We start from the raw sequence: 14438 nt of genomic DNA on the forward strand, positions 1-14438 counted from the left end.
AGCAGGTTAGCAACTGAAGTTTCAAAAGAACTTCTTTATTCTAAAGTGGTCTTATCTCCAGAGTGCTTCACAGTGCAGGCCCCGAAGACATTAGCATAACACAAATCTAGTGTGTGTATATTACAGACTAAGTGTGTATACACACAGACACACATATATAACATTGTATATATGCATCACACATGTCTATTTGTACTATGTAGATATATCTATAACACATATATAATAAAATATCTATTTCTAGGTGGGCTTTATTTGGATTTTCTTCCATCAAATAGGAACAATAACCCTCTCTAGCTCAATCTGTCAAACGTTGGTATATTGATGTCTGATGGGGAAACTCTCAAACTTGTAGAGGTAACAACTAACTATACATAACTCTTCCTACACCCCTTCCACAATTATAGACACTCCAACAATAACCACATGAAAACAATTCTTTTATGAACCAAATACCACACTGTGTGCATTATGACTAACTGGCTCAATTAGAAATAAATTACTTTGTTCACCCTTTTCCTGTGTAGTAGCTTAATAACTAGTTGGTATGTACACTACCTATAGCATTATTTAAATAAATTGTTTTTGTAAGCATATATGTAGAAATTCCCATTAGCAACTGATATATATTTCGTATGATATACAATACATAAAGACATTTGAATGCCCAGCACCTTCTTTCAGACAGAAAAACTTCCACAGTCATTTCATCAGTCCTGTGGGCTGAATCATTAGATTTGCCCAGAAAAGTCTGTTACTGATTTATTCTTTTTATTCCAGCAACTTAATTTTAAGTATAGAACAGGCTGGGTAATAATGATGAAAATGTTTCCATGGCCTCTTCATGTCAACAGCACAGTAACAACCATGTTCTCTAAAGGACAGGAATATTTCACAATCAGCTGCCTGAGCATTGCCAGGTACAGGTTTAAATCGTGAAAAGGAAATAAAATATTAAAGAAGTGAACGTATGATAGTCTCAAAAGAAAAAAAAAACAGATATTTCAAGTATGTATTTATAATTTGATTTCATCATTATCCCTTTTGCCCCCTGATCGGTTAAATCTCAATTCTTTTTCTTATTCTTGCTGTTAGCCTTCAGTGATTTCCTTGCCCTATCCCCGTAAGAAGGCCACAGTGGATCGCGAAGGGGAAGGGGAGATGGAAAGGTATACAACAGGGAATGAATTGGTCTTGTACAGTTTGTCTTCTTTGAACACTAAATGCCTTTAATTGAATTCATTCTTGAGTATTGAAAGTTCCCTGAGATGAACAAAAATAGTCTCAGTCGATACTGAAGCCCTTTTTATATGCTGAGCATTTTCAGAACTGGGCACTGTATTTAGAGAACACAAAGCATAGGGTAACAAAGCAATGTGAAGCTAAAAAGGCACTACTCTATGTACATCTATGAGATAAACAATGCACAGAACAGCGAATGCCTGGGATGCTTTTGCTGTGGCCTTATAATTGTTTAAACACATTTGTTGAAAATGCAGTAAAAATGGCAAGGTACCTTGCTGCTGCTTTTTAAGACATACTTTTAATGAGTTCTGACATGTATTTTATCTACAAGAATTTACTCATGACTTCAAAATTTTTATTGAATTCAAATTAAAGGCTACTCAAACAACTTGTCTGCAAATAGTCCAAATTAAGTAATTACCTACTTTTGATTCATTGGGTAAATCAGACTTTTCAACCTTACATTCAAAATATTTATCTAGTACTTTAAAAACTTCCAAGAGGTAAAAGGTTCAATGATAAAAGTACATCATATTCTATCCATTTTTAGCTATGTGTCTTTATGGATTCTATTTTATGGGTTCTATTCTGTTTTCTTAGAGACACATAAATTTTCAGGAAATATAATCTTCTGTATCTCAAGGTTCTATCATATTTTTAAAAAGAATACCACATATTATTAATATATTGAAAACTGTAGTTACTGTGAATATCCTTTTTCTTGATAACAAATATATATATATATATTCTTTATGCTATTCATTCTTTTTCAGACGGTCTTCCCTAAGAAACAAAACATACATACTCCTCATGCTATTTCTTCTTTTCTCAGACTGCCTTCCCTAAGAAACAAGAAGTAATCTATGTTGTTTCAGGTCAAGAGTAGAAATGGGAACGCAGTATTTCTGCTTTCTAAAGAAACAATTTACCATCAGAATTACCTACCAGCATAGTAATTACCAGAAATTGGCCTATTGGTCAATTCTATTATGTGTTAAAATGTTTAAAAATCACTTTATAAAGAATTTCATGTGTTTCTCTGAAAACACATTAATGTGATAACGTGAATAAATTTAACTATAGAAAAAATATTGGTCAATTTAATTAATCTGAAGTGCAAAATACTGATGTACAGTTTCATTGTTAAACCTCTTAAAATTAATCATCTCCGTGATGAAAGCAATACTCTATTAATCATATTATTTCTGCTCTAAGAAAATTTAACAATAATCTAGAGAGCATGCCAATCTTTCCATCTGAATAACAAGGGGGATATCAAAGAAAAGTCACATTTCAGCCCTATCAAACATTTATTCTAATGGGCAAAATGCTTCCACAAAATCATTATGAAATGTAAAAGCTGTGGAACCTTCCTTCAAATAAAAATAAAGTTTGAATTTGGAAAATTTAAAATGCCTAGAGACAGCTTTCGCTTTAGTAGCATAAATAATATATTAATATGTTATTTTCATGAAAGGAAAATGGTTTGTTGTGTAGACACATCAGTATAATCTTTGGTACCAAAAGAACATTTTTTTCCTGCTAATTTTACCATCTCAAATGACAGAGTTTATCTTTCCTTTAGAATGGCTCAAAATTACTGAGTGATACAGTTTATCTGGTACCTTCTACACTGTTGGGAAAAAATCTGGAGGTTTAGAGTTGTGCAAAATAAAACTTTTTTTACAAAGTCATTGTGTGATAACCCTTTAAAAATACAAGAACTTTAAAAATGATCACTTGAAGGTTATTTATCTCATTCATTTTTATCTCAGAAGGATTTTCAAAGCACCCCAATACCCAAACCAAAAGAGATTCCAGAAGGCAAACAGAACAGAAACAAAAACATAAAGTTCATGATCAGACTCAGAATCCTGACTGAAGGCATTTATTTGAGTTATTTAATTTTATGGATTTCACTGCTCAAACTGTTTCCATCTTGATTTCTGCTGACAGGACGGTTCAGTTTCCCCAAGGGCTGAGTTGTGTTCCTGGGTTCCTCTTCTCATGTTCTTGGCGTTGCAGTGGCAGCCCAACAGTGATGAAGATTTTTGCTTCATTAACTAATGACGAGTGCATTGTTGGATCTTGTAAACACTACTGATTATACATTCAAACTGTGTTCTTAGTGGAAGTGGCACTTACTAGGACCCTTGAAGTCAAAAATACTTAATTTTCAGAGCACTTTGCAGGTATTTCATCAGTTGGTAGTGCATTTCTCATGAACGTCCTTTATCACCTTTCAGATAAGTGGTGGATGCTGAAACCCAGTCTTGTTTTGGATCCTGTTTTCAAATCTTAGGAAGCATCTTCAAGAAAAGAAGTGCATATTCAGTCTGTCTGTATGTTTCAGATGTGCTTTATTGCTTTATGCACTTTCCTGTTGTCAGTTTCAGAGCTCCTCTATTATGTAGCACATTTAATGTTTTGAATTCTAATGGCATTCTATGAGGGCTTGCATTGGAAAAGTACCTGTATTTTAAGTCATCATAGTAATGATATTTGACAGCTTTTCCATTCAGATCCTTAGGGAATGGCCAGAATCCATACAGGTGAATTTCATCACAGAATCTTGTGGCTAGGGTATACATGAGCAGACCTGTGCTGGGTCTTTTGATGGGAACTTTGTTTGTCAGCCAGTAACTGGGGAAAAAAACATACACACAAGAGAAGAATTTAGAGAAATGTTCAACATACCCTATAGCAAGTACACTTTGTATAATTAAAGTAAATGAAATTTGAAAAGTAACTGTATGAATGACATTAAAAAGACTGCTGAAGAAATAATATATTTCTTAAGAATTTAGAAAGTGGAATGCATTTATTTTATCTTCCTTATCCTTTATTTTCTTGCTTATTTTGCGGTCATATGAATAGCCAAGGGACCTGGAATGTGAGTAAATATTACTGTGGAATCTTGTATTCAAAAAGAACTAGAACAAAACATTTATATAACCTACAGAGTAGAATCTTCTCAGAAAGGGTTAAATATGACTGCAAAAGGTACAGTAATTGGGCAGTGATTAAGTAATTTTCCTAGATAAAGAGGATTTGAAACTATGCCTATAGGTTTTCAAAATCTTTAATATTTCAATTAAAAATCCAAACAAATAAATGCTTTGCCTGTATTATACTGACTTTTTCAACTCCAATTTCTAAGTCACAGTTTACTAAAGCTAATTAAGAATATTGCCTCAACCCGCAGAACAACATAACACAAATAACAAATATTTGTAAATAGTTCACCACTTATGCCATTTAAAATTTTGTTAGATAGGCAAACATATTTCAATGCTGGTAAGTATTTTATACTATTCATTAAAAAAGGCAATAAAATACTCCAAAATGTTTGATCCACCACTGTTGCCAAATTTTCTTCACCTGAAAAACATGCACACTCACAACTTAATCATTACCTCTGGCAGGGAAGGAGGTGGCCAATACTTCTTGGCACATTCATTATCTTATGTGGAATCAGCTACAAGTTAAGGAAGAGCGTGGATTTTCTCTGACATTCAAAGTTGTACAGTTATAAGTAAAGTTAATAAATTGTTTGGTCTTTTTATTTTTGTTTTTATTATCTCCTATTCAGGGAAATATATACCTGGTGATCCAAATATGAGGGGAAGATTGTTCAATTCTGGTCGTTGCTGTGCTTAAATACTTGCCTCAGATTTTACATAATATTATTTCCTTTTTCTTAAAAAAAAATAATTTATGAAGCTTTCCAGGCTGGATCAAATACATGTAGACTACTGAATATGAAAAAACCCAAATTTTGTTTTATTTCATTTGGTTGAAGAAATATTCACTACAAACATCCAAAAAGGGAAAAATATACTTAACCATTATTATTCCGGTTTATTTTTTTCCTTCTTTTTCACCCTTCCTTTGAACCAGGTTTGACCTTTCACATTTTTAATTTTTCTTGTTGGGTAAAGGCCATGTGCTAAATTTTGTGAGCAATGTGAAATGCATTATGAGCCTTTTGTTATCACAAGTGTTTTGAGAAAGCATATTCTCAGTAAAGAGGATTCATAGGGAATTGTTAGAGAAGAACATCTAAGAATTTTCTCATAACCCAAAGGTATGAGCAAAAGCCATAGCATGTATATTGTTAGCATCTTGAAGAAATCACAGACATAGATTTCATGCAAGGAGAATAGTAAAACCACAGTCTGAAGGCTTTGAAGAAACTTTGATACAGCCTGAAGCTCTCTCAGCTCTGAGAAAGCAGGTGTTCTTAACATGGAATGGTTATTATAGGAAAGTTTTGTGAGCATGATTTGTGTGTGGTTACAAATGCCAGCTGAGGCAGTTGGTTAGTTTAAAAAAGCACATTTATTTATAAATTTTTAAAGTGAGTGAGGCAAATTCAGTCAAAAAAATGATTATTTCCATCAGGGAATGTCAATTATTGGAAATAGTTTGGCAGTATGAAGGTCATGCTGAATTATCTTATTTCTAAAGCGGGGAAAAAATAGCTAGGAGAATATAACGTAATGCTATATCATTTGTATGGTACTCCAAGGTCACATTATATGTAATTATAAGATCACATTATAAATAAGCTTTGTGATGTTTGGCTTATAACAGTTTGAATAATTTCAAAGAAAAATAAACTACCCATTTGTCAGGACGTTTTTGGAGAAACAATGCAAAATAAATGGCTCTTATTGATTTCTAAAAAGAAATCAGAGGAAAATAGGCCTTAACAAATGGCATCAATATTTAACAGATAAATTGAAATAAAACCTTAAAGCAGGTCAAGAACTACCATCATAAGTAGTAACATTCTGTGAAATTAAAAAAACATAAGGAGAGAGGAGCTTCAAGATGGCGGAAGAGTAAGACATGGAGATCACCTTCCTCCCCACAGATACATCAGAAATACATCTACACGTGGAACAACTCCTACAGAACACCTACTGAACGCTGGCAGAAGACCTCAGACCTCCCAAAAGGCAAGAAACTCCCCACGTACCTGGGTAGGGCAAAAGAAAAAAGAATAAACACATTCAAAAGGATAGGGACGGGACCTGCACCAGTGGGAGGGAGCCGTGAAGGAGGAAAGGTTTCCACACACTAGGAAGCCCCTTCGCGGACGGAGACTGCGGGTGGCAGAAGGGGGAAGCTTCGGAGCCGTGGAGGAGAGGGCAGCAACAGGGGTGCGGAGGGCAAAGCGGAGAGATTCCTGCACAGACGATCAGGGCCGAATGGCACTCACCAGCCCGAGAGGCTTGTCTGCTCACCCGACGGGCGGGCGGGGGCTGGGAGCTGAGGCTCAGGCTTTGGTCGGATCCCAGGGAAAGGACTGGGTTTGGCTGTGTGAACACAACCTGAAGGGGGTCAGTGCACCACAGCTAGCCGGGAGGGAGTCCGGGTAAAAGTCTGGACCTGCCGAAGAGGCAAGAGACTTTTTCTTCCCTCTTTGTTTCCTGGTGAGCGAGGAGAGGGGATTAAGAGCGCTGCTTAAAGGAGCTCCTGAGACGGGCGGGCGCCGCGGCTAACAGCGTGGACCCCAGAGACGGGCGTGAGATGCTAAGGCTGCTGCTGCCGCCACCAAGAAGGCTGTGTGCGAGCACAGGTCACTATCCACACCTCCCCTCCTGGGAGCCTGTGCAGCCCGCCACTGCCAGAGTCCCGTGACCCAGGGACAACTTCCCCAGGAGAACGCACAGCGCGCTTCAGGCTGGTGCAACATCACGCTGGCCTCTGCCGCCGCAGGCTCGCCCCACATCCATACCCCTCCCTCCCCCCGGCCTGAGTGAGCCAGAGCCCCTGAATCTGCTCCTTTAACTCCATCCTGTCTGAGCAAAGAACTGACGCCCTCAGGTGACCTACATGCAGAGGCAGGGCCAAATCCAAAGCTGAACCCCGGGAGCTGTGTGAACAAAGAAGAGAAAGGGAAATTTCTCCCAGCAGCCTCGGGAGCAGAGAATTAAATCTCCACAAACAACTTGAGGTACCCTGCATCCGTGTAATACCTGGATAGACAACGAATCATCCCAAACTGAGGAGGTGGACTTTGGGAGCAAAGATATATATATATTTTTTCCCTTTTTCTCTTTTTGTGAGTGCGTATGTGTATGCTACTGTGTGTGATTTTGTCTTTATAGCTTTACTTTTACCATTTGTCCTAGGGTTCTGTCTGTCCGTTTTTTTGTTTAACTTTAAAAAAATTTTTCTTAATAATTATTTTTTATTTTAATGACTTTATTTTATTTTATTTTACTTTATTTTATTTTATCTTCTTTCTTTCTTTCTTAGTATTTTTTCTCCCTTTTAATCTGAGCCATGTGGATGAAAGGCTCTTGGTGCTCCAGCCAGGCATCAGGGCTGTGCCTCTGAGGTGGGAAAGCCAAGTTCAGTACACTGGTCCACAAGAGACCTCCCAGCTCCACATAATATCAAATGGTGAAAATCTCCCAGAGATCTCCATCTCAACGCCAAGACCCAGCTTTACTCAACGACCAGCAAGCTACAGTGCTGGACACCCTATGCCAAACAACTAGCAAGACCGGAACACAACCCCACCCATTAACACAGAGGCTGCCTAAAATCATAATAAGGCCACAGACACCCCAAAACACACCACCAGCCATGGATCAGCCCACCAAAATGAGAAGACAGAAAAACACACAGCAGTTGAAGAAGCAAGGAAAAACCACACCAGACCTAACAAATGAAGAGGAAATAGGCAGTCTACCTGAAAAACAATTCATAATAATTACAATAAAGATGATGCAAAATCTTGGAAATAGAATAGAGAAAATACAAGAAATGTTTAACAAGGACCTAGAAGAACTAAAGAGCAAACAAACAGTGATGAACAACACAATAAATGAAATTAAAAATTCTCTAGAAGGGATCAACAGCAGAATAACTGAGGCAGAAGAACAGATAAGTGACCTGGAAGATAAAATAGTGGAAATAATTACTGCAGAGCAGAATAAAGAAAAAAGAATGAAAAGAATTGAGGACAGTCTCAGAGACCCCTGGGACAACAATAAATGCACCAACATTCAAATTACAGGGGTCCCAGAAGAAGAAGAGAAAAAGAAAGGGACTGAGAAAATATTTAAAGAGATTATAGTCGAAAACTTCCCTAATGTGGGAAAGGAAAGAGTTAATCAAGTCCAGGAAGCACAGAGAGTCCCATACAGGATAAATCCAAGAAGAAACATGTCAAGACACATGTTAATCAAACTGTCAAAAATTAAATACGAAGAAAACATATTAAAAGCAGCAAGGGAAAAACAACAAGGAATACACAAGGGAATCCCCATAAGGTTAACAGCTGATCTTTCAGCAGAAACTCTGCAAGCCAGAAGGGTGTGGCAGGACATATTTAAAGTGATGAAGGAGAAAAACCTATAACCAAGATTACTCTACCCAGCAAGGATCTCATTCAGATTTGATGGAGAAATTAAAGCCTTTACAGACAAGCAAAAGCTAAGAAAATTCAGCACCACCAAACCAATTTAAAACAAATGCTAAAGGAACTTCTCTAGGCATGAAACACAAGAGAAGGAAAAAACCTACAATAACAAACCCAAAACAATTAAGAAAATGGGAATAGGAACATACATATCGATAATTACCTTAAATGTAAATGGACTAAATGCTCCCAACAAAAGACACATATTGGCTGAATGGATACAAAAACAAGACCCATATATATGCTGTCTACAAGAGACCAATTCAGACCTAGGGACACATACAAACTGAAAGTGAGGGGATGGAAAAAGTTATCCCATGCAAATGGAAATCAAAAGAAAGCTGGAGTAGCAATTCTCATATCAGACAAAATAGACTTTAAAATAAAGACTATTACAAGAGACAAAGTAGGACACTACATAATGATCAAGGGATCAATCCAAGAAGAAGAAATAACAATTGTGAATATTTATGCACCCAACATAGGATCACCTCAATACATAAGGCAAATACTAACAGCTATAAAAGGGGAAATCGACAGTAACACATTCATAGTAGGGGACTGTAACACCCCACTTTCATCAATGGACACATCATCCAAAATGAAAATAAGGAAACACAAGCTTTAAATGATACATTAAACAAGATGGACTTAATTGATATTTATAGGACATTCTATCCAAAAACAACAGAATACACATTCTTCTCAAGTGCTCATGGAACATTCTCCAGGATAGATCATATCTTGGGTCACAAATCAAGTCTTGGTAAATTTAAGAAAATTGAAATCGTATCAAATATCTTTTCTGAACACAATACTATGAGACTAGATATCAATTACAGGAAAAAACCGGTAAAAAAACCAAACACATGGAGGCTAAACAATACACTACTTAGTAACCAAGAGATCACTAAAGAAATCAAAGAGGAAATAAAAAAATACCTAGAAACAAATGACAATGAAAACACGATGACCCCAATCCTTTGGGATGCAGCAAAAGCAGTTCTAAGAGGGAAGTTTATAGCAATACAATCCTACGTTAAGAAACAAGAAATATCTCAAATAAACAACCTAACCTTACACCTAAAGCAATTAGAGAAAGAAGAACAAAAAAACCCCTAAGATAGCAGAAGGAAAGAAATCATAAAGATCAGATCAGAAATAAATGAAAAAGAAATGAAGGGAATGATAGCAAAGATCAATAAAACTAAAAGCTGGTTCTTTGAGAAGATAAACAAAATTGATAAACCATTAGACAGACTCATCAAGCAAAAAAGGGAGAAGACTCAAATCAATAGAATTAGAAATGGAAAAGGAGAAGTAACAACTGACACTGCAGAAATACAAAGGATCATGAGAGATTACTACAGGCAACTCTATGCCAATAAAATGGACAACCTGGAAGAAATGGGCAAATTGTTAGAAATGCACAACCTTCCCAGACTGAACCAGGAAGAAATAGAAAATATGAGCAGTCCAATCACAAGCACTGAAATTGAAACTGTGATTAAAAATCTTCCAACAAACAAAAGCCCAAGACCAGATAGATTCATAGGCGAATTCCATCAAACATTTAGAGAAGAGCTAACACCTATCCTTCTCAAACTCTTCCAAAATATAGCAGAGGGAGGAACACTCCCAAACTCATTCTACGAGGCCACCATCACCCTGATACCAAAACCAGACAAAGATGTCACAAAGAAAGAAAACTACAGGCCAATATCAGTGATGAACATAGATGCAAATATCCTCAACAAAACTCTAGCAAACAGAATCCAACAGCACATCAAAAGGATCATAAACCATGATCAAGTGGGGTTTATTCCAGGAATTCAAGGATTCTTCAATATATGCAAATCAATCAATGTGATACACCATATTAACAAACTGAAGAAGAAAAACCATATGATCATCTCAATAGATGCAGAAAAAGCTTTTGACAAAATTTAACACCCATTTATGATAAAAACCCTCCAGAAAGTAGGCATAGAGGGAGCTTTCCTCAACATAATAAAGGCCACATATGACAAACTCACAGCCAACATTGTCCTCAATGGTGAAAAACTGAAAGCATTTCCACTAAGATCAGGAACAAGACAAGGTTGCCTACTCTCTCACCACTATTATTCAACAAAGTTTTGGAAGTTTTAGCCACATTTATCAGAGAAGAAAAAGAAATAAAAGGAATCCAAAATGGAAACGAAGTAAAGCTGTCACTGTTTGCAGATGACATGATACTATACATAGAGAATCCTAAAGATGCTACCAGAAAACTACTAGAGCTAATCAATGAATTTGGTAAAGTAGCAGGATACAAAATTAATGCACAGAAATCCCTAGCACTCCTATAGCCTAATGATGAAATATCTGAAAGTGAAATTAAGGAAACACTCCCATTTACCACTGCAACAAAAACAATAAAATATCTAGGTATAAACTTACCTAAGGAGACAAAAGACCTGTATGCAGAAAATTATAGGACACTGATGAAAGAAATTAAAGATGATGTAAATAGATGGAGAGATATACCATGTTCTTCGATTGGAAGAATCAACATTGTGAAAATGACTCTACTACCCAAATTAATGTACAGATTCAATGCAATCCCTATCAAACTACCACTGGCATTTTTCACAGAACTAGAACAAAAAATTTCACAATTTGTATGGAAACACAAAAGACCCTGAATAGCCAAAGCAATCTTGAGAACGAAAAACGGAGCTGGAGTAATCAGGCTCCCTGACTTCAGACTATACTACAAAGCTACAGTAATCAAGACAGTATGGTACTGGCACAAAAACAGAAATATACATCAATGGAACAGGATAGAAATCCCAGAGATAAACCCACTCACATATGGTCACCTTATCTTTGATAAAGGAGGCAAGAATATACAGTAGAAAAAAGACAGCCCCTTCAATAAGTGATGCTGGGAAAACTGGACAGCTACATGTAAAAGAATGAAATTAGAACGCTTCCTAACACCATATACCAAATTAAACTCAAAATGGATTAAAGACCTAAATGTAAGGCCAGACACTATCAAACTCTTAGAGGAAATCATAGGCAGAACACTCTATGACATAAATCACAGCAAGATCCTTTTTGACCCACCTCCTAGAGAAATGGAAATAAGAACAAAAATAAACAAATGGGACCTAATGAAACCTAAAAGCTTTCGCACAGCCAAGGAAACTGTAAACAAGACCAAAAGACAACCCTCAGAATGGGACAAAATCTTTGCAAATGAAGCAACTGACAAAGGATTAATCTCCAAAATTTACAAGCAGCTCATGCAGCTCAATAACAAAAAAACAAACAGCCCAATCCAAAAATGGGCAGAAGACCTAAATAGACATTTCTCCAAAGAAGATATACAGATTGCCAACAAACACATGAAAGGATGCTCAACATCATTAATCATTAGAGAAATGCAAATCAAAACTACAATGAGATATCATCTCACACCAGTCAGAATGGCCATCATCAAAAAATCTGCAAGCAATAAACGCTGGAGAGGGTGTGGAGAAAAGGAAACTCTCTTGCACTGTTGGTGGGAATGTAAATTGATACAGCCACTATGGAGAACAGTATGGAGGTTCCTTAAAAAAGTAAAAATAGAACTACCATATGACCCAGCAATCCCACTACTGGGCATATACCCTGAGAAAACCATAATTCAAAAAGAGTCATGTACCAAAATATTCACTGCAGCTCTATTTACAATAGCCAGGACGTGGAAGCAGCCTAAGTGTCCATCGACAGATGAATGGACAAAGAAGATGTGGCATGTATATACAATGGAATATTACTCAGTCATAAAAAGAAACAAAATTGAGTTATTTGTAGTGAGGTAGATGGACCTAGATTCTGTCATACGGAGTGAAGTAAGTCAGAAAGAGAAAAATATATACCATATGCTAACACATATATATGGAATCTAAGAAAAAAATAAAAGTTCATGAAGAACCTAGGGGCAAGACAGGAATAAAGACACAGACCTACTAGAGAATGGACCTGAGGATATGGGGAGGGGGAAGGGTAAAGTGTGACAAAGTTAGAGAGTGGCCTGGACATATATACACTACCAAACGTAAAATAGATAGCTAGTGGGAAGCAGCCGCATAGCACAGGGAGATCAGCTTGGTGCTTTGTGACCACCTAGAGGGGTGGGATAGGGAGGGTGGGAGGGAGGGAGACGCAAGAGGGAGGAGGTATGGTAACATATGTATATGTATAACTGATTCACTTTGTTATAAAGGAGAAACTAACACACCATTGTAAAGAAATTATACTCCAATAAAGGTGTTAAAAAATCAAAAAAATACATAACCCCCCCCATAAAAACCATAAGGAGCTAATCCAAATGCCATCAGTAAGAGTTTACTATGTGCTTATATAACTTTAATGTCATGCTTGAAATTGTTTAGGCTAACCTAAACTATGAAGATTCAGTATTTCCCTAGGAACACAGTACAATTTTAAAGTATCTGAGAGTGTCCACTTATATACAAGCTGACATTTAAATACTATACATTTCTTGTGAAGAATTCATCAAAAATAGACAATTAAATTTTTAACCCTAATTAGGAAAAAAAGATGGAAAACAATGCATTGGTAAAATAATGAACTATTCATACTCTAAGTCAGTACAAGCTGTTCTAATTTTTATTTCAAGTTCATATCTGTTACATTTTAAAATTTAGCAATGTTTTCAATTTAGCAAATAATCTAGTTTCCATTGTATGTATTTCTTTTTATAGAAATCGATGTTTTAAAATCATAAAATCCATGCAGGCTCCCTGTAGAAGATTTGAAGCAAAAGTAAATGAATGAGGAAGAAAACTATTACCTAAAATCCAACCACATAGAGATAATTACTGCCACAATGTGCTGCATCCTTTTGTTTTTCTAGCTGTTTTGGATCTTAATATATATTACAATCATTCATAGACATACATAGAATATTTTTCATCAGCTAGGCTCAGTTTTACTTCAGATATTATTAATTCCCTCTCTCCCTCCCTTCCTTTCTGCTTTAATACTCTAATAGTCTGTCTTGTTGTATGAAACAAACTCACCCTGGATTTGCTATATAAGCTTTTGAACATTTCTTTTTATAGATGCAATACTCTCCCTAGGTCTCACAGCTTCCCAACAAGGAGTCTTATCTACTCTTCCTCCAGCATATCAGTCCCATTTCTTACTGCAAACAAACTCAACTTGGAATGCCTTTACTCACCAAATAGGTGAGGTATAGAAGGCCATATATATGGTTACAAGATGTGGATGTGAATCTGTAATATAATGCTCATGAGTCATTGGGAAAACTACTTCATTTCCTTGGAACTTGGTTAATAATATTTAACATACAAGATTGTTATGATAAAGTAAAAGAGATTGTAAGTATGTAAGAACATATCATAAAGCTTGACACATAGTAACAGTAGTTGAACTTCAACATACCCCAAACAACCCATTCTTCAATCCCACTCACACATCCTACTTTTCTCCTGGCACCGTCTATAACTACATATTGGTTGGACAATTGTGGTCATGTCGTTTCACCTCAGTGGTCTGTTTCCTTAGGTGAGAAACAGAACCATCTGACTGTATGGCTTTGGGGCTTCCTCTATCTATAAGATTCTATTGCTGTTTCAAATCTCTCCACGAAACTGCACGCTCCCTGAAGCTGTGTGAAACTCTCTTGCTACTGCTCCGCTTCCTCCTCCCCATTCTGTTCCCTTTACCT

At 36.5% G+C, this 14438-nt stretch overlaps 1 protein-coding gene across 1 annotated transcript in view; it reads right to left on the bottom strand.

Moving 5' to 3' along the window:
* Window positions 1-255: 255 nt before the first annotated feature.
* Window positions 256-14438, bottom strand: part of ST8SIA4 (ST8 alpha-N-acetyl-neuraminide alpha-2,8-sialyltransferase 4) — a 105389-nt gene continuing 91206 nt past the window's right edge. Inside the window, exon 5 of the mRNA XM_029216609.1 lies at window positions 256-3888. Coding sequence (XP_029072442.1) covers window positions 3606-3888 — 283 coding nt within the window. The 3' untranslated portion in view covers window positions 256-3605. The remainder of the gene's footprint in view (window positions 3889-14438) is intronic.

Source organism: Monodon monoceros, unplaced genomic scaffold, assembly GCF_005190385.1.
Source record: "Monodon monoceros isolate NGI ecotype Baffin Bay Population unplaced genomic scaffold, NGI_Narwhal_1 Super_Scaffold_12, whole genome shotgun sequence".
NCBI lineage: Eukaryota > Metazoa > Chordata > Mammalia > Artiodactyla > Monodontidae > Monodon > Monodon monoceros.